The sequence below is a fragment of the Rhizopus delemar genome, genomic scaffold (genome assembly GCF_000149305.1).
Source record: "Rhizopus delemar RA 99-880 supercont3.5 genomic scaffold, whole genome shotgun sequence".
NCBI classification, from domain to species: domain Eukaryota; kingdom Fungi; phylum Mucoromycota; class Mucoromycetes; order Mucorales; family Rhizopodaceae; genus Rhizopus; species Rhizopus delemar.
This window is the reverse complement of record NW_027137831.1, coordinates 760,822-784,077: the sequence shown is the minus strand read 5'-3', so window position 1 is coordinate 784,077 and position 23,256 is coordinate 760,822. Positions and strand designations below refer to the sequence as shown.

At 42.4% G+C, this 23,256-nt stretch overlaps 10 protein-coding genes across 10 annotated transcripts; 7 read left to right on the top strand and 3 right to left on the bottom strand.

The window, feature by feature from the left end:
• Positions 1 to 561: 561 nt before the first annotated feature.
• Positions 562 to 3,105, top strand: RO3G_07057 (uncharacterized protein; the record flags this gene model as incomplete). The annotated part of the gene is made up of 6 exons (XM_067661647.1): positions 562 to 1,351; positions 1,397 to 1,470; positions 1,518 to 1,946; positions 2,000 to 2,251; positions 2,392 to 2,850; positions 2,950 to 3,105. 6 exons carry the CDS (start codon positions 562 to 564, stop codon positions 3,103 to 3,105), a joined length of 2,160 nt encoding a protein of 719 aa, XP_067517748.1.
• An 805-nt stretch (positions 3,106 to 3,910) lies between these two features.
• RO3G_07056 (calcium-translocating P-type ATPase, SERCA-type) lies at positions 3,911 to 6,983 on the top strand (the record flags this gene model as incomplete). The annotated part of the gene is made up of 3 exons (XM_067661646.1): positions 3,911 to 4,028; positions 4,088 to 6,662; positions 6,713 to 6,983. The coding sequence occupies 3 exons, from the start codon at positions 3,911 to 3,913 to the stop codon at positions 6,981 to 6,983; spliced, it is 2,964 nt and encodes a 987-aa protein (XP_067517747.1).
• A 1,650-nt stretch (positions 6,984 to 8,633) lies between these two features.
• RO3G_07055 (uncharacterized protein) lies at positions 8,634 to 9,074 on the bottom strand (the record flags this gene model as incomplete). The annotated part of the gene is made up of 3 exons (XM_067661645.1): positions 8,634 to 8,745; positions 8,792 to 8,924; positions 8,966 to 9,074. 3 exons carry the CDS (start codon positions 9,072 to 9,074, stop codon positions 8,634 to 8,636), a joined length of 354 nt encoding a protein of 117 aa, XP_067517746.1.
• Positions 9,075 to 9,543: 469 nt separating this feature from the next.
• RO3G_07054 (uncharacterized protein) lies at positions 9,544 to 11,593 on the top strand (the record flags this gene model as incomplete). The annotated part of the gene is made up of 8 exons (XM_067661644.1): positions 9,544 to 9,700; positions 9,751 to 9,945; positions 9,995 to 10,255; positions 10,305 to 10,522; positions 10,568 to 10,661; positions 10,713 to 11,029; positions 11,083 to 11,181; positions 11,309 to 11,593. The coding sequence occupies 8 exons, from the start codon at positions 9,544 to 9,546 to the stop codon at positions 11,591 to 11,593; spliced, it is 1,626 nt and encodes a 541-aa protein (XP_067517745.1).
• A 636-nt stretch (positions 11,594 to 12,229) lies between these two features.
• RO3G_07053 (uncharacterized protein) lies at positions 12,230 to 12,370 on the bottom strand (the record flags this gene model as incomplete). Its single annotated transcript, XM_067661643.1, has 1 exon — positions 12,230 to 12,370. The coding sequence occupies one exon, from the start codon at positions 12,368 to 12,370 to the stop codon at positions 12,230 to 12,232; it is 141 nt and encodes a 46-aa protein (XP_067517744.1).
• A 387-nt stretch (positions 12,371 to 12,757) lies between these two features.
• Positions 12,758 to 14,096, top strand: RO3G_07052 (60S ribosomal protein uL4; the record flags this gene model as incomplete). The annotated part of the gene is made up of 3 exons (XM_067661642.1): positions 12,758 to 12,760; positions 12,912 to 13,226; positions 13,281 to 14,096. The coding sequence occupies 3 exons, from the start codon at positions 12,758 to 12,760 to the stop codon at positions 14,094 to 14,096; spliced, it is 1,134 nt and encodes a 377-aa protein (XP_067517743.1).
• A 616-nt stretch (positions 14,097 to 14,712) lies between these two features.
• On the top strand, positions 14,713 to 17,632 carry RO3G_07051 (uncharacterized protein; the record flags this gene model as incomplete). Its single annotated transcript, XM_067661641.1, has 3 exons — positions 14,713 to 15,115; positions 15,171 to 16,491; positions 16,543 to 17,632. The coding sequence occupies 3 exons, from the start codon at positions 14,713 to 14,715 to the stop codon at positions 17,630 to 17,632; spliced, it is 2,814 nt and encodes a 937-aa protein (XP_067517742.1).
• A 429-nt stretch (positions 17,633 to 18,061) lies between these two features.
• On the top strand, positions 18,062 to 19,574 carry RO3G_07050 (uncharacterized protein; the record flags this gene model as incomplete). Its single annotated transcript, XM_067661640.1, has 6 exons — positions 18,062 to 18,073; positions 18,157 to 18,595; positions 18,649 to 18,827; positions 18,881 to 19,073; positions 19,122 to 19,190; positions 19,243 to 19,574. 6 exons carry the CDS (start codon positions 18,062 to 18,064, stop codon positions 19,572 to 19,574), a joined length of 1,224 nt encoding a protein of 407 aa, XP_067517741.1.
• A 490-nt stretch (positions 19,575 to 20,064) lies between these two features.
• RO3G_07049 (uncharacterized protein) lies at positions 20,065 to 20,361 on the top strand (the record flags this gene model as incomplete). The annotated part of the gene is made up of 1 exon (XM_067661639.1): positions 20,065 to 20,361. One exon carries the CDS (start codon positions 20,065 to 20,067, stop codon positions 20,359 to 20,361), a length of 297 nt encoding a protein of 98 aa, XP_067517740.1.
• A 1,083-nt stretch (positions 20,362 to 21,444) lies between these two features.
• Positions 21,445 to 22,036, bottom strand: RO3G_07048 (uncharacterized protein; the record flags this gene model as incomplete). The annotated part of the gene is made up of 4 exons (XM_067661638.1): positions 21,445 to 21,516; positions 21,565 to 21,713; positions 21,821 to 21,912; positions 21,963 to 22,036. 4 exons carry the CDS (start codon positions 22,034 to 22,036, stop codon positions 21,445 to 21,447), a joined length of 387 nt encoding a protein of 128 aa, XP_067517739.1.
• Between the last annotated feature and the right edge of the window lie 1,220 nt (positions 22,037 to 23,256).

Genomic DNA, 23,256 nt, shown 5'->3' with positions numbered 1-23,256 from the left:
TGAATCAACTATTGACCATTTTGAGAGATGCCATTAACCCAAACAATAAGGAGCAAGCCTTAATTCAACAGGTTTGAATAAAGAAAAAAAAAAAAAAAAAAAAGGAAGAGAAGGTTGCAGACAATTGATAGGTTCATAGAGGCTATCTCGGTTCAATGAATATAAAGAATACAATGCCTATTTAGTTTACATCCTTGTCAGGGCCATTCATGAAGACAGCTATACTCGAGCTATTGCCGGCCTGACGCTCAAGAATAACCTGTTGCATCATTTTGAAATGACGCCAGAATCTGTATTGAGCTATGTGAAGCAGATATGCCTAGACTCCTTTGATGTTCCAGACCCAGATGTGACGATTAGGAAAACAATAGGGTCAGTGATAACAGCGATCATCGTCCGAGGCCATGTGTCCTCTTGGCCAGACTCGATCTATACGTTACTTTCCAAGTTGGAAAGTTCAGAGCCACTGGCATTAGAGGTATACATCTCTTGATGTCCATTCGTGTTACTTAGATTGTGTAGATGTCGCTTGATACCCTACAAAAGATATGTGAAGACACAATGTCAGATATCAATGAAGCCGTACTTTATAATCAACCGATGCTAGAGCACATTATTCATAAACTGATCCCGTTCAACAGCCATCCGAATCCTACCTTTCGTGTTCTCTCTCTCTCGGCCATCAGTTACTCTATCCCGCTCAAGTCACACGCGCTTCTCAAATACATGAACGATTACCAATCCTCCCTCTTTTTCTCTGCGACTGATGAAAACATTCAGGTGCGCCAAGAGGTCTGTCGATCGTTCATGATGCTTCTCGATCACTTGTCCGAACAGACCTTGCCTTATCTTGATCCACTCATCAAATACATGATCTACTGCAATCAGTCCGAGAGCAGTCCGATCGCTTTAGAAGCCTCCGAGTTTTGGCATCGATTCACGGCGCTCGATCATCTGCATCATTACCTGATACCCTACCTGCCTCGAATCGTTCCCGTCCTACTTCAGTCGTTGGTGTATGCTGAGGATGACCTGATGGCCTTTGGGGATCAAGATGAAAGTGATGGGGATCAGATCTTGCTGCCAAGGCATCGTCGTAAGCACAGTGATATCCAACGAGAACAAGAGGAGGAGGCAGAAGTGGAAGAAGAGGAGGATGTGGAAGACGACGAGTTTTTTTCAGTCTGGACTTTACGTAAATACAGTGCAACCTCTCTGGAGGCATTGACCACAGCCTTCAAGTCGCATGTGGTTCATGTCCTCTTGCCTCTGCTGAACACCATGTCGTTTTGCAGTCAAGACTGGAAGGTGATCGAGGGTGGTATTCTAGCGTTGGGTGCTGCTGCTGAAGGTAACAAGTGAGGGTGATAACAGTAAGTCTCATCCGTGTATTCAGGTGGCATGGATTACATTGTGCCTCATCTACCAGAGATGATACCTTTTCTTGTCAAGAACTTATCCAATTCGAACGTAAGAAGAAGAAAATGAAAACAAAGTGTTGTCTAATCTACTTTAAGGTCTACATACGATATATCACTTGCTGGACCCTCGGTCAATTTTCAGGATGGCTCGTTTTACAATACGATGACCAAGAGACCAGAAGCAGGTACTATGAGCCTGTCCTTCGTGAATTATTACGACGTATCCTTGATAGAAACACAAGAGTACAAGAGGCAGCGTGTTCCGCGTTTTCTATTTTAGAAGAAGAAGCTTCAGCAAAAGAACTTGTGCCTTATTTACCGGCCATCTTGAACCATCTGACGAGGGCCTTGAGGCTTTATGGTAACCGAAACCTACGTTTACTTTATGATACCCTGGGTACCCTGGCTGAGTCTGTAGGGCCCTCGCTGAATGAACCTCAATGCATCGCAGTCTTGATGCCACCCATCATCACTAAATGGAATAGTCTGGCAGATAATGATCGTCATCTATTCCCACTGTTAGCCGTAAGTTTCTCTGGGATCCAAAGGAGACACTAACCCCCTCTAATTAAAAAAAGTGTCTGACGGACATTGCTACCTCGCTGGGTGAAGGATTCTTGCCGTTCACGACACCTGTGTTTTCAAGGTGCGTTCATCTGGTAACAAACATCCTTCAGAATACGGTCTTTGTGGACGAAGAGTTTGATGATGACTGGATCAGTATTCCTTTAGATTTATTGTCTGGTATCGTTCAAGGGCTTGGACAGCATGCTGAAAGATTTGTGGAATCTTCAACCTTATTACCTTTGCTGACAGTATGCTCTCACTATGTAGGTTGATGATAGTAAGGAATATTTTGTTTAATAAAAAATAGAGAGAAGAAAAAGAACAGAAAGCTGTCTTTCCGGATGACCTTTGTTTTCTTTTTCTCCTCCCTTCCTTCCTTGGATACTAACCTGCCTATGACTAGAACTCTCGCTGTGAAGTACTGCAGCCTACCTATGCTTTGATCGGTTACTTGGCCAAGGCTTGCTTTGGTTGTCTGGAACCTTACTTGGATAAGATCATGCCTGAATTGCTGGGTCAGTTGAGCAATGACGATCCAGAGTATATGTTTGTTCGAAACAATGCGATTTGGGCTCTAGGTGAAATAGCGATGCGATGGCCCAAGATACAACGGTGTGCACCTACCATTCTACCGATACTCGTACCACTTATTTATCATGCAGATCATCTATTGGAAAACACGATCAACACGATCGGTAGAATCGGATTGGCCGCACCCGAGTCACTCGCTCGTTGTCTGCCAAACATAGGCCAGGATTGGCTGTACAGGTCAAGAAAGATGAGAGAAAATGATGAAAAGGACACAGCATTCCAAGGTCTATGTAGAGCAGTACAATCATATCCAGAGGGATTAAATGAGATGGTAGGTTAGTCTGATCTCTTGCAAAAGAAAGACACGCAAAAAAAAAAAAAAAAAAAAAAAAAAAAGAAAAAGAAAACAAAAACCCATTTATTTGTATAGGCAATTTGTATGTTATTTGATATCATCAGTCAGTGGAAATGTCCTTCAGATGAACTGCGCTTGACCTTTAAAGATACAATAGAAGGCTACCAATCTTTATTCAGTCCAGAACAGTGGAACCAATTTTCTGTTCATCTACAGTCGAATCCTTTGTAATATCATCTCTTGTTTTCTGTCATGCTCTTTCACCTTTGCTTTTTTATATAAAAAAAAAGTCATCCTGAAATTCTTTTTTATGTCTCTACAGTAGTGCACAACTACTGCGATTCTCTTTGTTGCTAGCAGACAAGAGAAAGACTGTAGGTTGCCATCTATCTAAACGACCAAATAACCCGTTACTATAGACTTTAAAAATGAATTGTAAGACCATCTTTTGTTTTCATGAACAAACCCTTTTTAAGAAAAAAAAATTCAAACCCTGTGTGCCTTACTGCTGCACTGAATACTTTATGAATTTTTTTCTTTGCAAAATAAATGTGTCAGTGGACAGGATAGTACGGTGGCTGATGAAAAAAAAGTACGGTTGATCATTCACTGTGTGTTTATGTTTTTGTCATTCACTTTTATCACAACTCTTTTTGCCCCTCATCCTGCGCTCACTGTCTTTTTAGTAGAAAAGAAGTGGTGTGATGGGGATATGGCTGCGACAGGCATGGGGAGGGTCTAAAGTGACAAGAGTGCAATTTGAAAATACATGCTTGTCAAATAAAATGGAAACAACAGAGAAAGCTTACCCTCTTGTGAATAGAGATGGTGTGTTTTATGAGACAAGTCATGGCCAGTGAGAGTATCAACTCTGTTTTCAAAGGGTTCATAGTGGATTGAACGTAGTAATTTTTTATTGGCGCAGATTATTAAATCAGCGCATAAAAGGACGTGTCATTGTACAGACCATTAATAATCTAGTCCATTTTTCTTTTTCTTTTTTTTTTTTTTTTTTTAATAATCACTATTTGAAGGAATGGACAATTCATTTGTCAAAACACCTGAAGAGGTGTGTTCCTTTTTTAACGTAGATAAAAATCATGGTCTAAAAGCAAAACAAGTAGAAGAATTAAGATCGAAATATGGAAAGAATGGTAAGAGGCACACACACAAAAAAAAAGGACATATCAGAGACCCATACCTATTTCTGTAGAACTCCCTGAAGAGGAAGCGACACCATTGTACAAGTTGATCCTCGAACAATTCCAAGACCAACTTGTTCTTATCTTGCTGGGTGCCGCTGTGATTTCTTTTGTACTAGCGATTTTTGAAGATCAAGAGAACACAGCGACCGCCTTTGTTGAACCGATCGTGATCCTCATCATCTTGATTGCCAATGCGACGGTGGGTGTCCTGCAGGAATCCAGTGCCGAAAAGGCGATTGACGCTCTTCGTGAATACTCTCCTGATGAAGCCAAGGTGCTTCGAGAAGGTTCGGTGCGTAAGGTTCGATCGGAAGAGCTGGTGCCGGGCGATATCATTGACTTGAACGTGGGCGACAAGGTCCCTGCGGATGCGCGTGTGCTCTCGATTGCATCCAGTGTGTTTCGTGTGGATCAGGCTCTCTTGACGGGTGAATCGGTCAGTGTAGAAAAACAAGTGGATGCGATCCAGGACGAACGTGCGGTCAATCAAGATCAGTGCAACATGCTGTTCTCAGGCACGACCTGTGTCCTTGGCAAGGCAAGAGCGATCGTGGTCAAGACGGGTGTGAGGACCGCGATTGGTGATATCCATACCTCCATTTCGGCTCAGATCTCTGAAAAAACCCCCCTGAAGCGTAAATTGGATGACTTTGGTGATCTGTTGGCCAAGGTGATCTCTGTCATCTGTATCTTGGTCTGGCTTGTCAACATTCGTCACTTCAATGACCCCTCTCACAAGGGTTGGATCGGTGGCGCAGTGTATTATTTCAAGATCGCGGTTGCCTTGGCGGTGGCTGCCATCCCCGAGGGCTTGGCGGCTGTCATCACCGCTTGTTTGGCCTTGGGTACCAAGAAGATGGCCAAGCGCGGTGCGATCGTACGCAGCTTGCCGAGTGTGGAGACTTTGGGATGTACGAGCGTGATTTGCTCCGACAAGACCGGCACCTTGACCACCAACCAGATGAGTGTTTCTAGACTGGCCTTTGTCAACAGTGTCGAGGGCGATTTGAATGAATTGGAAATTGAAGGAACGAGCTATGCACCCACAGGAGCCATACGACCCGCGGTTCAGATCAGCCAAGGCTCTCTCCTCCATGATATCTCCCTCGTATGCTCTCTCTGTAACGACGCTCGTATTGTGTATGATGACACGACCGACAGCTATGCTTGTGTGGGTGAACCTACAGAAGCTGCCCTTCAAGTCCTTGTCGAAAAGCTCGGTACGACCGATGTGACCTTCAACAGCCAATTGAGCACCTTGTCCAAATCCAAGCGTTCGACGGCCTGCAATGACTTTTTTGCTCAAGAACGCACGGCTACGCTTGAGTTCACACGGGATCGTAAATCGATGTCTGTCCTTGTGAACAACACGTTGTTTGTCAAGGGTGCACCTGAATCTGTGATCGAACGCTGCTCTTGGGTTTCTCTTTCTGAAGGCTCTGCTCCTGTGCCTATGACGGCTGCTATCCGCGAATCGTTGAACAAGAAGATTCAAGAATACGGTCAATCCATGGCCCTTCGATGCATGGGTTTAGCCAAACTGGACAAGGTGAATGCGAATGAATGGAACTTGAAGGATCAAACGAAATTTGCCGACTATGAAAGCAACCTGACCTTTCTTGGACTGGTCGGCATGATGGACCCTCCTCGTCCGGAAGTGGCTGATTCGATTGAACAATGCAAGACTGCTGGTATTCGTGTGATTGTGATCACGGGTGACAACAAGAACACGGCTGAAGCCATCTGTAAGCAGATTGGCGTGTTTGAATACAACGAAGACTTGACTGGCAAGAGTTACACTGGACGTGAATTTGACGCGCTCACGCCTGCTCAAAAGAAAGAGGCCATCCAACGTGCCAACCTGTTCACACGCACTGAGCCTGCTCACAAACAAGAGCTGGTCGACCTCTTGAAATCAAACGGTGAAATTGTGGCCATGACCGGAGACGGTGTCAATGACGCTCCTGCCTTGAAGAAGGCCGATATTGGTATTGCCATGGGTTCTGGTACGGATGTGGCCAAACTGGCTGCGGACATGGTCTTGGCCGATGATAACTTTGCGACAATTGAAAAAGCCGTGGAAGAAGGTCGTAGTATTTACAACAATACCAAGCAATTCATTCGTTACTTGATTTCATCCAACATTGGTGAAGTCGTCTCCATCTTCTTGACCGTCCTCTTGGGTCTTCCCGAGGCCTTGATTCCTGTTCAGCTGCTTTGGGTGAATTTGGTAACAGACGGTCTGCCTGCGACCGCGCTCGGATTCAATCCCCCTGACCATGACATCATGCGTCGTCCTCCTCGAAGTGGTCAAGAGCCCTTGGTCGGCGGATGGCTTTTCTTTAGATATATGGCTGTGGGTGTCTATGTGGGCGTTGCCACCGTCTTTGGTTATGTCTGGTGGTTCATGTTTTACTCTGGTGGACCTCAAATCTCTTACTATCAACTCTCTCACTTTCATCAATGTTCCACCTTGTTCCCTGAGATTGGCTGTGACATGTTTACAAATGAATTTTCCATGAAGGCCACCACCATGAGTTTATCCATCTTGGTCGTTATCGAAATGTTGAACGCAATGAACAGGTAAGGAAGACCCAAAGCTGTTTTTTTTTTTTTTTCTGACTTTCTTTTAGTTTGAGTGAAAATGAATCCTTATTCACTTTGCCTTTGTGGAGTAATCCCTACTTGGTATTATCGATCGTATTGTCCATGGTTTTACATTTCATGATTCTTTACGTCCCCTTCTTTACCAAATTGTTTGCTATTGTACCTCTTAACCTGGACGAATGGATCGCTGTCTTGTGGATATCCGCACCTGTTCTTTTCATCGATGAATTCTTAAAGTTCGTCTCACGTACTTGGATTGCTCCTCCCACGACATTGAAAAAGTCAAAAACTCAATAAAGACTAGACTATTTTTATTATTAATCCATGTTCTTTTCAATCAATACACGTGAAGTGAGTTCATGCTGAGTTCTACTTGAGTCAAACATCCAACAAGATCACTTGAACCTCTTGTGTTGTTGATATCAGTGCTTGTTTCAATGGATAGATGACAATAGAAAGGCTCTATGGAATATCAGCAAGTGGACATCTTTTTGATGATCAAAGTGATCCATCCTTCATTTCTTTATCCACAACCCGTTCTTTTTTTGTTAAAGCTAGTGAAGCCAACGATGATTGCAAATGAACCCAACTTTTTCTCCAAATGAATAAAAGAAAAAAAAAAGGGAGATGCTCAAGGCATAAGTGCCAAGTGAATTGGAGACTTGTGGGTTTGGATGCTCATTTGGACAGCGATAAAGATTCATGGTTTGTAACAAAACCCCATGTTTTATCAATCAATTCATTTCCTGTTTTTCTTTCTCACACGCCTTTTTTAAATTAAAAACAAAGGGGCCCACTTTCTGTTGGTCAGAGTTGATTGGAATGGGTTCAACTCTCGACTGTGTCACTGACTCTTTGGTACACGTTTTCCAAAAAAGTCGAGCATCAACACCAGAGGCATCTATTCCGTGTTGTACAACCGCTTTATTTTCGCTTTTGATGCAGCCAAGAAGCATGCCTCTTTCTGGTTTCATTGATTAAAAAACGACCTGAATGGTAACGAGAGCCACAGTGTGTTCAAGGTAACATGCGACAAGTCCAGTTTTTGCAGCGATTAAACGACAGAGGATACGACGAGATGGATGCAGCGAATTCGAATGCTTTATTTCGAGATAAAGAATGTTCTTAATGTGTTTGCATCGAGTCTATTTCATTTAAACTTTCTAAATCAGTGCATGAAACAAAACATCAAACACAGCGTTCGAATTCTCTTTTGTTGTATGACGACCGAAAGGCATCTTACATGAGCCACTCTGACCCATGAACGATCAATGCATCTCGTTTTGATCTCGGATACCATCCAATAGGCCACTTGTATGAAAGACGAGACTCAATCAAAGGACACGATGAGCAAAATGCATTACTTGTTACACGTTTCTATTGCTTGTTATATTAAAAAAAAAAGAGCACAGCCAGATGACATCTTTTTAGCCACTAAAAAGCAGGCGCATGACACACATACCAAACAAGTCTCACTCTCTTGTGTACTTTTGACGCCCACCTGAGCTTCAAAGTTTCTTTAGCCCCTTGCAGTCTGTCTGAATCCATCATGAAAGAGATACATTAAGTCGATTGAGATGAAAAGGGTCACGAAAGAATCGCTCGATCCCTTCTGATTATCTTCTTTGTTTGGTTCAAGTCAAACATGGATCTCCCATAGTCTACTGAAACCATGAAGAGGGAGAAGCATATGCAGTGATACGGTATGCATGGCTGTTTGAAAAAAAAGGGGGGGGGTGAAATGTGGAGAAAGAAGGTTTATTGAGAGGGTACGATGCATGCCATCATTGAATATAGAATTCATCTGCTGTCTATCGTACAATTAATTCACATTTATTTCTTTTTTTTTATTTATACCTCATCTTTCATAACCGATCAAAAAAGGGAAGGATTTATCCAAAAGGTGAATCAAGATGGAGTGGAATAAATAGATTGCTGTGAGTTGTGCTAATTAGACTGGGATGATAAAAAGTTGGAAGGATCATTGACCAGTAAAGGATAGAGGAGATCGGTAAGCCCATAGGTCTCGGCTAAATATTTAGCTCGATCGAGCGGAAGCCTATGTTCATTAAGTAAAGAAAGCAAACCACACAGTCCTATCTTACCAAACACCCTTTAGTGCCATTGAGCCTACCCTGGCAACCACCCGATGTCCTTCATCATTCAGGATGGCTTCTCTTCTGGTTCGAGACAAACCAGCCAAATTCAATAGTTTTGTACAATTGACCATATCATTGTCTAATAACAATCATTATTCAATCATCTCATTCATCCTATACCTTGTCTTCTTGAAACGCATATATCCCTAGCCTCTATTTGATAACAAGCAGTATTCTCATGTTCCCAATCAACTACATTCAAACTTGGTCTCGAATGATTCAAATCCATTTTGATATAAAAAAAAGGAAAGAAAGAATGACAACCATCTACCTTTTCTTATTTATCATCATCTTGTGATGATTCTCTCCCTCTTTTTTTTTTCTCTTGCCATAAAAATAGAATCTGAATGATATCATTTCTCTTTTTTTTTTTGTTATTCAATCAAGGATGATGGCTGTAATTGAAAGGTTCATGTTTATTTTTCCCAAACAACTCTTAAAAGTCTAAAGACCCGAATCATAAAGACAAAAATTAAGGGGCAGTCAAGTCCTTGTCATCCTGTCCTCTCTTTCCTCTCTTTCTCTCTCTCTTTTTTAAAAAAAAAAATTTAAGTACGTTTTTTGACATCTGTCTCTGTCTGTTCCGTTCTTTAAATTTATGACGTACATGAACGCCAATTTTTTCTTTTTCTTTTTTTTTTTTTTTTTTTTTTTTTTTTTTTTTTCTCTTTATTTTTTATTGATACCCCATTTTCAGCATGTTGAGTTCCGTAACACCTTCAGCAAGTGTTTCTACTACTTCTATTGCCGGACAACAGCAAGTATATATACCCGAGAAGGACGAGATTTGGTCTGGTATTTTGAAAGGTGTTGCTTCCACCAAGATGGTACCTACCAAAAACGTTTTAATCCTAGGTGAATTCGAATTGAAGCAAATAAAACTCTGTACTTATTCCTATAAACAGGAGAAATGGGTGCAGGTAAATCAACCTTGATTCACTATTTGAAAAATGATCCTGGCCCTCAACAGCAGCGAGAGGAAACGCCTGTCAACTATCATGTCAAAAGTCACTATACCCCACACATCAAAACACCCGTGGAAGAAAACGATTTGGCCTTGGGATATTCGTTTATAGACGTCAAGGATGAAGAACATGAAGGTAAATCATTCCCCCCTTTGCTTCACTGTTCTCTAACATCTGAGAGTAGCCGTCGCTCGATTGGGATGCTATCAACTCGGACTTTCTTCCCCTGAATTCTTACCACTCTTGAAATTCGCTATTCGCTCTCAAACCGTCGGTGATTCTTGTGTGGTCATCTTGCTCGACTGGTCTCGTCCTTGGAAATTCTTGGAGACCTTGCGTATCTGGATTCATGTCTTGAGGTACGTGACGGATGAGATCTGTAAAGAGAACACAACCAACCAGTGGAGTCAAGGAAAGGCGGTCATGGATGAACTCAAAGAGAATTGTAAGCTCTACAGAAATGTATTCTTTTATTTACATGTTTTTTTGCGTAGTGGAACATTATTTACAAACATATACTGAACCATCCAACGGCATCGTGTTGACCGCATCCACTTCGACAAGTTCCATCGTGGCCAATCCTAATCCGAGTACTTCAACAGCCACTCAAACTTTAAATACCACCAATCATACAGATCAAGTCCTGTTGCCCTTGACAACTGGTTGCTTAACAACTAATTTTGGTATACCCATCATTGTCGTCTGTTCCAAGGTAACAAATATAAACAAATCGGCTTTTTCTTTACCTTTTCAATAGAGTGACGCCATGAACAATTTGGAACAAACACATGATTATAAAGAAGATCAGTTTGATTATATTCAACAAACCCTAAGATCCATTTGCATGAAATGTAAAAAAAAAAAAAGAAAACTAAAAAAGAATGATACTTATTCGTATCTAGATGGTGCGGCTTTATTTTATACCTCCAGCTATCAACCCTATACCTATCATCAACTTCGAGAATATATCTTGCATCGTCTATTGACCATCAATGGCAAACCATACCCATTTCAGAGTCGAGCTCAAGTCGTCGAACGTGACACGGTCTTTGTTCCTTCTGGTTGGGACTCTTGGAACAAGATCAAGGTGTTACGAGAGGGATTTGATTGCGAAAGCATATCAGAGGGATGGGACGAAAATATGGATGCAGACAATAGTCAGACTGGAGCTATCGGTATTTATCAAGAAGCGATACCCGATGAAGAGTCAGACAGCCAAGTAAGCCTATTGAATCACATGCATTTTGCAGAGATACTAATCATGATCCATAGCCTGAGCATGTCTCTGTGGCTACTGTATGTGAAGACGAACAAGTCTTTTATGAACGTCATTTTGAAACACTTCAAAAGACAGTAGACAGCTCTCGTAAGGTAAGTAGGCCAGGCGTCGTGGGTCCCTTGGGTGCGCCTCCTACGAATGATTTGACACGAATAGATACCAAGAAAGTAAGTTTTTATATTCTCTTGACACATCCTAACTTTTCTTTCCTTTCGAAAGCAGGAATCTGTTGAAAAGACACCCAACGGATCACCTCCACCCACCAACAATATCGATGGGCAAAACGGACCTTCACACGAAATCATTGCCAATTTCTTTCAATCTCTTTTATCCAAAAAGGCCAGCGGTGGATCCCCTACTTCTTCTCCTACATCCATTTTAAGTGGTATGCAGCAATCGAATGGCCGAAGTGAATTGGATGCTTACAGAAGACCTACGGTTAGTAGAAAAGATGTACATAAAGAATTGGATAGAATGAGACAGTATACGGCCAGTAGTAAATAAACGCCCTTTTTTTTTATTTCCATAAATTGTATTCAATGTCTCTTTCAGTAGCGGCTGCTGCTTCAGTCACCCTGTTTAAGATGTCTTGCTCAATCTTCTCCATACTTTGACTCGCGTCAATAAACTAAAAAGAGGGATTAGACCCGGCTCTCGTCTCACCCTCACGCTCACCTTCCATCTCTCGTCCTTTAATTTCCTAAACTCCTTTCTCACTTTGATCTGCAAATCGTATTTCTCATATCTTTCTTCCCCAAATCCACCTCGCTTTCGTGCTTCATCAATCGACAAATCCAAAAACAGGACCAAGTCGGGTGAAATCAAGCCGACATCCGGCTGTTTGCACCATGCGAAATCAAGACCCTTGGCGGTAGAAAAGGCCACGCCCGAAAAAGCATATCGATCAATCACGAGTGTGATGCCCTTTTTTAATTTTTCTTCAATCGTCTTCCTACGCATCCGTCAGCCCTTTGGTTCTCTTTTTTCATCTCCAACTTACATGGCTTCCCATCGATTGGCAGAGAACAGCAAGTGGATCGCGTGGTCGTCCAGTTCGTTCTTTTGACGCAAATAATCATCAATCATCTTTCCCGTCTGAGTCGTTCTATCTAGAGAGTCGTCAGTGGACACAATCATCGTTTAAATCGATATGTAACCAGGAAACTTGAGTAGTTCAACAGCAGTGCCTTTTTGTCTCAATTGGTTTACAAGTCTTTCACATTGAGTTGATTTCCCTGCACGGTCACAACCCTCAATCACAATCATCAAACCACGATTCATTTTATTTTTCTTTCAAAAAAAAAAAAGAGGAAAAAAAATAAATGTTTGCATAAAAAACTTTAATCTCCCCCCACTTTTTTTTTTAATTGCAAGGGAGCCAATCTACTGGCAACAAAAGCCACCCTTTTTTTTTTCTTTTTCACAAAGCCTTTGATAGTCTGAACAATGGGTTGAAAATGACAAGAAGCAATAGGGGGTGGAGTTGATCATGTGTTGCTTGCGCTCTGTGAGTTGTATAGGGTTGACATGATGGATAGACACGCACATTTTCCGGACCGAGTAAGTCCGGTCCGAACACACTCAGAAGGGACTTCTTTGAGGAAATAAACCCATCCATCCCCATGCATCCCTACAAACCTTCTCTTTTTCTGTTCGAACTTTTTCGAAATGGTAAACATCAACCTACATAAAGAAAGGAGAGAAAGAGGGGATGGATCAACCGAAAGACGATATCTCAACAACAGCAAGATGAAACGCATCTTTTTCTCTCTCTTCTTTGTTTTGAAATCTCAACTGTGATTAATCTTTTTTTCTAATGTAGTCCGCTGCCAGACCTGTCATCAACGTCTACGCCGATAGTGGTAAGAACGTCGCTAGCACCGTTCCTCTTCCTGCCGTCTTCAAGGCCCCCATCCGTCCTGACATTGTCAACTTTGTCCACACCAACATGGCCAAGAACAAGCGTCAACCTCACTCTGTCTCTGCCAAGGCTGGTGAACAAACATCTGCTGAATCTTGGGGTACCGGTCGTGCTGTCGCTCGTATTCCTCGTGTCAACGGTTCTGGTACTCACCGTGCCGGTCAAGCCGCTTTCGGTAACATGTGTCGTGGTGGTCGTATGTTTGCTCCTACCAAGGTATGTACAAAAAGGCAAGGTGAAAGTGGAAAGAATAACATGGTGTGTGTATAGACCTGGAGAAAGTGGCAAATCAAGACCAACTTGAACCAAAAGCGTTTCGCTACTGCTTCCGCTTTGGCCGCTTCTGCTCTTCCCTCTTTGGTCATGGCCCGTGGTCACCGTATCGAAAAGATTGAGGAAGTTCCTCTTGTGGTTGACGACTCTGCTGAAAAGGTAGCCAAGACCAAGGAAGCCGTTGCTCTCTTGAAGGCCCTCAACGCCTACTCTGACGTTGTCAAGGTCTCCAACTCTCGCAAGCTCCGTGCTGGTCAAGGTAAGCTCCGTAACCGTCGCCACCGTCAACGCCGTGGTCCTCTTGTGATCTACAACGAAGACAACGGTCTCGTCAAGGCCTTCCGCAACTTGCCCGGTTTGGAATTGGTCAACGTCCGTCGTTTGAACTTGCTCCAATTGGCTCCTGGTGGACACTTGGGTCGTTTCATCATCTGGACTCAATCTGCTTTTGCTCTCTTGGATGAACTCTACGGTACCTACGAAACCCCTGCTACCTTGAAGAAGGACTATGTCTTGCCTGCTCACATCATGACCAACCCTGATGTCGCTCGTTTGATCAACTCTGACGAAATCCAATCCGTCGTCCGTCCTGCTGGTAACAAGCACCACAAGCGTCCTTTCACTCAAAAGAAGAACCCTCTCAAGAACCAAGGTGTCATGAACCGTTTGAACCCTTACGCTCAAGTCCTTCGTCGTGCTGAAATCATCAAGGCCCAAAAGGTCGCTAACGGTAAGGTTGCCAAGGTTCAAAAGAAGAAGCCTACTTCTACTGCTGCCAACAAGAAATTCTTGGAAACTCTTCACTCTGCTTAAATGGGTTGTGAAGGTCTAATAAAAGACATGTTTATGTTTTGTACGTTTGGACATTCATCAAAAGTGTTTGTAAATTATTGGAGGAGCTTAGTTTTGAGGCTGTAAAGTCGAATGATTTCATTTAAAAAAAAATTAAGGGGAGCTGACTTTTATAGTGCATGAAATGTGTTGTAAAAAGGACAACGATTGAGGATGAAGAGTCGATGTGAATGATAATAAGCATAGATCATGAAATTGTTTGAAGCATGTATATTTATTCATTCTTTACAATTCATCTTCTCATGTTGTCAGGATGATTTCAATTATTTTCGTCATACGCTAAAAATGATTGTCTTTGTAACAATAGTTGAGGTTGAGTTTGATATTCAATCTATTGTTGAATGCTATGCGTTGATGATGAGAGAAATAATCTTTTATTAAAAAGACAAGCATGATGTACACTAAAAAAATAAAAATCACGAAAAGCTATCGTCACTGTACAAACTATTGCTTTACCAAATCGGGATAAGGGCGCGAAAGTGATGAAACGATGACAAAATGATTTCACTTTAATCGATCCTTGTTCCTTGTATAAAAAGAGGGCGAGAAGGAACCCAAAGAGAGAATGAAACAAAAAATGTCCAGTACAAAAATGAATCAAGATCTCTCTCCACAGGAAGCCAAGGCTGCCAAACAAAAAGCCACTGAAGAAAAATACAAGTTGTTTAGCACCTGGAAAGCGATGAGTGAAGGCAAGATGCCTCATAACGCTCAACTGGATGACATGTTGACCAAACTGATCAATAACCAAACCATTCGATCCAGAGAACACATGGTGTCTGACGACGGCCGACGTCTCTTGCAAGACTTTCGTGATCTCCTCCAGACGCTCAAACGGGCCTTGCATGAAAAGAATCAAGAGGAGCTGTTTCAATCCATGGTCTATCATTCATCCACACAATCCTCTAAAGCCAAACTCGACACAGTGTCCAAGACGAGTGACAAAGACAAGGACACATTAAAGTCAGATGGCAAGAAAGGTAAGAAAAAAAAAAGAATAGGAATAGGACAAGCAACTGACGTCGCATTGGATAGCCTCCGATGCACTTTATCAAATCGGCAAGCTGATGTTGATCAATAACGAATTCCGTTCTTTGCTGGGTGAAGTGATCGATATCTCTCAAGACATCTTTACAAACATGACTTCCAAGCTAGGTGATTCACTCAAGAACGCGGGTGATGATCTTCAAGGTGATCAAAGAAGCAAACGATCGGGTAAAGACCTCGTTGATTCTGCCTTGGATCGTGGTCTTTCGGATGGCCGACAGGATACCTCTGATCATCAAAACCATCGAACCTTGGACAGCCATCATCGTGGGTTGGGTAACCATCATGCTTTGGGCAACACTCATTCCTTGGGAAACAATCATGCTTTGGGTAACAATAGCTCTTTGGGCAACACCCATTCTTTAGGTGATCATCAAGATCATGCTTTGGATGATCAAAGACGCTTAGGTCCAGGAAACCAAAGCCACGTTTTGGATAACAACGCCTTGGGCAACCATGATGCGTTGGATAATAAAAGACACGGCGGTTCTTTTGACAACACGACCTCGAACCACAAGAGCCTGGTGAGCACAGATACGTCAGATCCTCGACACGTCGGACTCTTGAATACCGGCGACTCTGTTCATCCCAACGCGATACCCAACGAGCTCTCGGCCAATGACAGCCCCCTTCACCAGAACCAGCAAGACTTCATGGGCCACAGACAACGATCGGATGGCCGAGAGGAGATGGGAAACAGAGCATTGGATCGATTGAACGAACAGAAGGAAGACGCTCATCAAACCGTTCAAGAGCATGTACCCAAGGAAAAGCGAGACGAGCTCCTTCACCGACTTCAACGAGTCCTTGGTCAAATCCAGCAGCATCCAGATTATCAACGTGCGATCGAGACCCTCATCCGCCTGGTCAAGTCTTGGTCCAACCGCCTCTCCCAAAAGACGGACGACATGAGCGATCGTTCGGATGATGCTGTCAGCAAACGTGAATTCAAGTCACTGGTCGAAGCCTGGGCTCAAGGCCAGTCGATCGATCCCCTCTTGAACAGTCTGCAGCAAGTCATGCAGGACGCACGAAACGACCCCGAACTGCACGACTATTACCGTACGGTGATGGACTATGTCAAGCGTATGGTACGTGAACCAGAGTATGCATCACGAGATGAGTCTCTGGAAGAAGGAAGGAGACTGATGGACCGTGGACAACAAGTGCTTCATGGCAATTATGATGACCATCTCAACCGCCTATCGTCTCAGTCCCGTCACTATTGGCGTCTGATGGCTGAGGATCCTGTGGCTCGTGACATCAGCGATCGTGTGGGTGCTATTCATCGTGATCTGTGGATGGACAGGTAAAAAAAAAAAAAAAAAAATTAAAAAATTAAAACTGATGGTCATTACAGTGAAGGAAATCCTGCGTTTAAGCCTCATTTGTTGAACGACATGAAGATGACACTTCTTCCGGCCTTGATGGACGAAATCCGATACATTCCAATTCCTCGCATTGAATACAGCGATAAACAATATGATGTCGTTGTCGAAAATTTGGTCATCTCAGGTGATAGCTTGTTGCCCAACGTCTTTGATACCAAGATCGAATCCTTCAACAGCTTCAGCCTCAAGACGGATGAGGCCTCTAAACCCAGCAGCCAAAGCTTGTTGGTCCGAATGAGTGAAATCCAGGCTGATATGGATGATGTTGTCTTCTGGTACAACAAAAAGACTGGCTTTCCCAAGCTGCAAGATCGTGGCGTGGCCTCCATGGCTGTCGGTCGCAGGGGTATCACCCTCGTGCTTCGTTTACGCAGCGTAGCGAATGATCCCACAAAGACGTTCAAGGTCGATTACTGTAAATGTACGGTGGATAAGCTCAAGATCAAGGTCAACGACAGTCGCCACAACATGCTTTACAAAACGATTGCACCTCTCATGATGGGCACCATTCGCAAGCAGATCGCAAGATCCATCGAGGCCATGGTGGTCGACAAGCTCAACGCGCTCGACCAACGTGTCACTCGATCCATCGTCAACTTCAACCAACGTCTTCAAGACAAAAAGTACGAGATGTTGCCCGAAAAAGAAAACGTGCAACCGACCAAGGTCTCTCCTCATCAGCCACGTCCAGGTCTTTGGTCTACTCTGGTCTCTATCATGAATCACAACATCAAATCCAGAGTGGAGAACCGTCATCGTCGTCGTACCAGTGATCATCACCAGGACCGAGTCTCTAGTCCTTCTCATTCTATGAAAGCCAACCATGAATATCACAGTCCTCCTTTGTCTCCAAAGAAATCTCACCACATTCAATCGCCTGTGCACCCTTCACCTCAGCACCACACACACGCACCCCTTGATCTTTCTCACCATCACAACAGCAATTCACATACGCTTTCTCACCACAACCATCCCGAAAATTTGATCCATAACAACAACGACACTCACTCTCCAGTTCGTTTAAATGAAACCAACGACCGATCTCGTCCGATTGTTTAAATACATTTGTCTTCTTTTTATTTAATAAATATCTATTGTAAAACTTATTTGGTTCATTTATTGGTGATTTAAAAAAAATATCAAAAGAACAGGACAAGGCTATGTTTCAGAAACGATGACCTATTCTTTACTTAATTCAGTCAACATGGGGTTTCACTTTATGCAAATCCCCCCATCACTCTATAAATACCCTCGACGTCCTCTCTTCTTTCATCCTCATGCGATCCATTTGCTACTTGTTACTTTTTTTTGGCCTCGTCCGCTGTCAATCCATCTTTGACATCTTGAACAACACAGAATCTAGCCCAGTCCAGTGGGTCTCTTCATTTCTGACGTCGTCTCCCGAATATCAGCCGATCATCGACCTTTTGTCTCAATCGACCAACCTGACGCTCTTCATCCCATCCGACCAGGTCCTTCAAGCCCTCAATGCGACCTCCAGTACATCAAATGAGACAACCTCCAGCACATCAAACCAGACAACCTCCTCGATCACGCGTGCATCTTCACCGACGCCTTCTCAGAGAGGAGGTGTCACGCAGACAGATGCGCTGAACAGCACCAGCGGTTACTATACGAATCCTTACATTCAAGACTTTAATTTGACCGATGTCATCTATTATCACATTGTCAATCAATCCATCGATATCCAAGCGCTGTTCAACAGTACCAACACCACCAACACCACCAACAGTACCAACAGCACCAATAGCACCAATAGCACAGATGGATACAATGCTACCGTGTTGAGCACCCTGGTATCCAACAGCACACTCGACAAGCTCGGTACAGGTGTTCCCTTGGTGCTTCAAAGGATTCCAGCCGACAATGGCAGTGATACGTCCAGTACGACCAATGACACGATGTTTAATTATACAGTGGGTGGTAGTGTTGTGTTTGCTAACATCAACACAAGTCAAGTGATACAAGCTTCCAATGGTTATGTTTATGTTATCGATAAAGGTAAAAAGTGCAAAAAACCAAAAAAAGAGCATAACTGACAACATGCCAACTAGTGTTGGTTCCACCTGTCAATTTGAGTGACACGATAGAAGCGCTTGTGAATGCGACCAATATCACTACACCTTTCACCAACCTGACTGAATCTTACAATGTCACCCAATTCGAACAGCTCTTGACCACTTTAAACAGCACCAATTCATCTGCTTTTGGTTCTCTAACCAACACAACCAACGTAAGTTTCCCCACATCCTCTGACTGTTTCTAAACCATGCCCCCCTCTCTTAGACGACGTATTTTGTACCGATCGATGATGCCTTCCAAGGACAGGCCGAAATTGATAATCAGACCATTCCTTACTTTCTGTCTGCTCATGTTGTCCAAGGTATCTACTACACTTCCAACATCACCAACACGACCGAACTTCAATCTCTGGCCGGTACAAATATCACTTTGGCAACGAACGGCACTGGTTTCTCAGGTACGCGGGATAGAGAAAAGTGGCATTGATTACTTATTTTTTTTAAAGTGAATAACGCAAGTATCGTTCAACCCAACATCTTGGTTGATTCGGGTGTATTGCATTTAATCAATGGAGGTAAGCTTCTATCGATCACATATAAAAAACACACAAATTTGTTTTTCTCTAGTTTTGAATTATACCACCTCTGACAATTCAACCGGGGTGGGTGGAGGTCTTTCTACCACGTCTGCCTCCATGAGTGCTACTCCTACGAATGGCGGCTCTGTGATTGCTGCGCCTACTGCGAGCGATAGCTCCGCAAGTGTTGCTGCCCCTACAACGAGTGACGCAAGTACTACTGCCCCAACAACGAGCGATGCAAGTGCTGCGCCCAGTGCTGCACCCGCTGGATCTTCTGGTACTCCTTTCCCTGCTCCTCAAGGATCTTATGCTTCCTGTGTGTCCCCCTCGTTTTCTGCGATGGCCTGGGTCCTTCTCTTGGCCGCTGTTTTAGAGTGAGAAACAAGATTTTTAAAATAAAAGTTTTATTTTTTGGGTATAAAAGGAGAGTAGGGTATGGATTGAACAGGCAAAGGGCTGACTATCGGAGAAGAATAGATGTGAGGTGTCTGTGGTGGACAAAGCATTGAATCCGGTGGTGAATACAAGAGAGGAGGTGAGCTTGGCAGCGGCATCCTCCTCTCTGAAGGGTGGTGATGGAAGGTGTGCGCGATCGGAGGTGGGCTGCTGGGAATAGGCGACTCGGACAAGGATGGAAAGTCTGGTAAAAGGTGTGGGTGAGCAGCCAGCGATCGCGTTGAGCCCAGGACAGGTGTCTGCAGTCCATCACGGTCCTTTTCGACGTCATCACGCATGGGCGATCTTTCATACTTTAATTTCTTTTCCTGCCAAAACAAAATCACGCTCATCATGGCCGTTGCCAACCAAAGAAAGAAATCGATCCAGCTAAACGCAGCCACTGCTTTCGCACACGCACACTAGAAAGAACATGAGCAAAGAGCCAAAGGTCACTGGTTCTCGTTACCTGATGAGTCCAGATGGTCGAATAATGATCGTCTTGCTTTCTCAACGTGTCACTCAACGTACAGTGCGCTGCATGTGTTGTTGCCGAGATCATGCCAATCAACCAAGCAGTAGAGAAAAAGCCGGTAAAGACAAGACTGGTCCGTGGCCGAAGAAAGAATCGCCACAGTCTGCTGCATTGATCATGAGGCCAAGGGCAGAGAGCCAAGAGAGAGGCGATCGACATGCTGAAGAGGGCGATGGTCAGGACATAATTGGGTGATGCTGGACTTGATCCCTGATAAAGACATGAGTGTTTGATGGTTTTTATCGGATGCTTACATTATACTGTCTTTCTGCAGAAATCACAGGCGTCACGAGAAATAAAATCAAGAATCCAACCAAAATCTGTGTGGCATGAAGCATGATCTTGAAGATCCCCAGGTTTGGCCACTCGTCAGGAAGATCATAATTTAAATTGAATCGATCAGAGAATACCATTCAAGAGAAAGTTGAAAAAAATATTTTTTTGTTTTTTCTTTTTAATTTATCGAGTATTGTTTGTATTGTAATACTTTATAAGGCATATTGAATAAAAATGGTAAATAACAAAAATCTATTTATGCCGATATGAATTCCGCGGAATCATAATTTAGCAAAACATGAAGAAAAAAATTTTTTTTTTCTCTCTCTTTTATTTCTATGCAAAAAGCGAATAAATCAAAGCAATGTAGTAGAAAAATAGATTGGGTATGGATTATACAACGTATATTAAAGGAATTAGAGGGTCGTGATAAATTGATAAAGACCATCCAATACTTTATCAAGCTTCTTCTTCACTATCAATTCAAGTCAGCCAGACCCTACACACCACTCGTCAGTCAGTTCTCCATCACACGCAAAATCTTGAGACTGGGGAATGCGATCGGACCCCTGAGGGAGATGAAGGATGCGGACGGAAAGGAAAGGATGGTTTTGTTTGTGAAGGTGATGAATGGTGTATCGGATGATGTGTTTTGCTTTTATAAACTCGGCTTGCTCACTGATCCTGTGGGAAGGAGGGCAGAGAGAGTAGCAGCTTATTGTTGGTTTATCAGCATAGCAAAAGAGATGGAACACGCTGTGAACCTGTTAAGACAGCAGTCATCAAAACATAAAATGACCACGTTAGACGAACAAGACGAGTGGATGATAAAAGTATCCATCGTCAAATTGTTCATGGACGGTATCTTTTGTGGTAAATAGGAGACTTGTTTTGTTTTATAAACTAATGAAACAAAAAGGATGTGATCTGTGGAGACCTGCTTATTCTAATGGTGCACAAGCATGGTCTGGATTATTTAGTGGTTTATTATCATTATATAAATTATGGGTCAAGTTTAGCTTTTAATGGTTTATCAATCATCGATAGCTTTAATCGAGTCGCATTATCCACACCCTATTCTTTACTTGTTAAATCAAAGAGTACAATTTGAACCCCACTTACAGTATCTGGTTTATCTAAATCCATTCCTTCAGCTGAATATTCCTGCCAATTTTGCCAACTTTCAATGGCTGATTTTGGACAAGGACAAGAAGGTAAAAATGAAATGATCCAATAGAGTAATCCGATCAATAAATCCAATATACCAGTGACTAATAAAAATGTATGTTTATTTGATATCACTACACTTCCTAGTCTATTCATTTGTATGAGTAATACTATTTTCATTGTATTCATATTTACAATATTAATATTAAACTTTTTCCTTTATGTGTCAATGCCAATTTAAATAAATCCAAAATGATATGAAATGATTTAATTTCTGTCACCAGCAAGGTACCTGACAGCAGACTAATGATTTGATAAGTATAAAATAAGTGTGTAGTGAAAATAAGGCTTACAGTGTGTATGTACATGTTAATATTTGTGATACATCTTCATGTTCTGTAATCATCTTCATCATAGAAGCTGCCATTGTAATGATATAAAGACACACATTAATAAAATTAAATCCAAGGCAGGTAATATTATCAACTTTAGTTTTAGAAAACATAAAGGAGGGGAAAAAAGTAAGAATACGTCAATGCTCTCTTTTTCCTTACTAAAGTTGTGAATTTAATGTTTTGACGTTTTCTTTTTTTGGTAGTTTCAGGTTCGTGACAAAAGTGGCTCATTATCTGGTCAGGCAACAGAGTAAATAACCTCCTTTTTAGTACATCGACTGTCCCCTTTAAGTGTTTTGGATTATAAACATAGTAAACACGCTTTTTTTTTAAAGCTACAACCCATTCACCACCTAAAGTCGAATGATGAAGCACACTGCATTGAGCAAAAGAGAATGGTGAAAAGAAAAGACAAGTTATAAAAGTCCAAAACGAAACGGATCAGTGAATCCTATGTTTTCCCTTTTGTAAGAGAGACCACTGTCTGTTTTGTATAATGATAGCTACTGTCGTACTCAAGTCACTCTATACTCAACGATATGCGTGTGAGATTTCTTGCTGTAGAAATGAACAGAGCGTAAGCAATACATTTGACAGTGTTTGAAAAGTATCATTTATAAAGTCAAGAATCTTGATTTATTAAAATTCAACACAGTGAGAAATCTTTAAATGTCTTGGCATTTTATCCAGTAGCAACAATGATATAAAACAACTGGCTAGCAGCAGTATGGACATTATGTTGAATATTGTTTAATATGATAAAGAGACCGAGGATTAGACACAACCTTAGAAATACGGCATATTCCTCAACATGTAAACGATGGTGATAGAGTACTTTTTTTTTTTAAAAAAAAGGGGGAGGGTTGTACTCTGTCGAGTTACGTTTGTAAGAGAGACGATGCCTTGGAGATGAATAGGAGAATTGAGGCTGCTAGCACTTGAACAGCAAAACACGACCCTCAAAAGTTTCCCTTTTGTCGAGAAATTAGACTTGCTGAACACTACAAGACACTTCATGCCAGCCTTGATTTTTTCTCTTTGGATCATTTCCACTTTGATGCGTCCCATGCCTCACTAAGAGACACCAGCTTTATCAAAGGCTCCTGTCCCTTGCCGCTAGATGAAAATCACACAATGGCCATTTGTTTCAGCAACCAGTTATGATTATTTGACAGATTGATTTTTGAATAGGTCGATACATGGGTTATTGTTCTTTTTTCCCTCCTTGCTACGGACAATCTATAAACAGTAA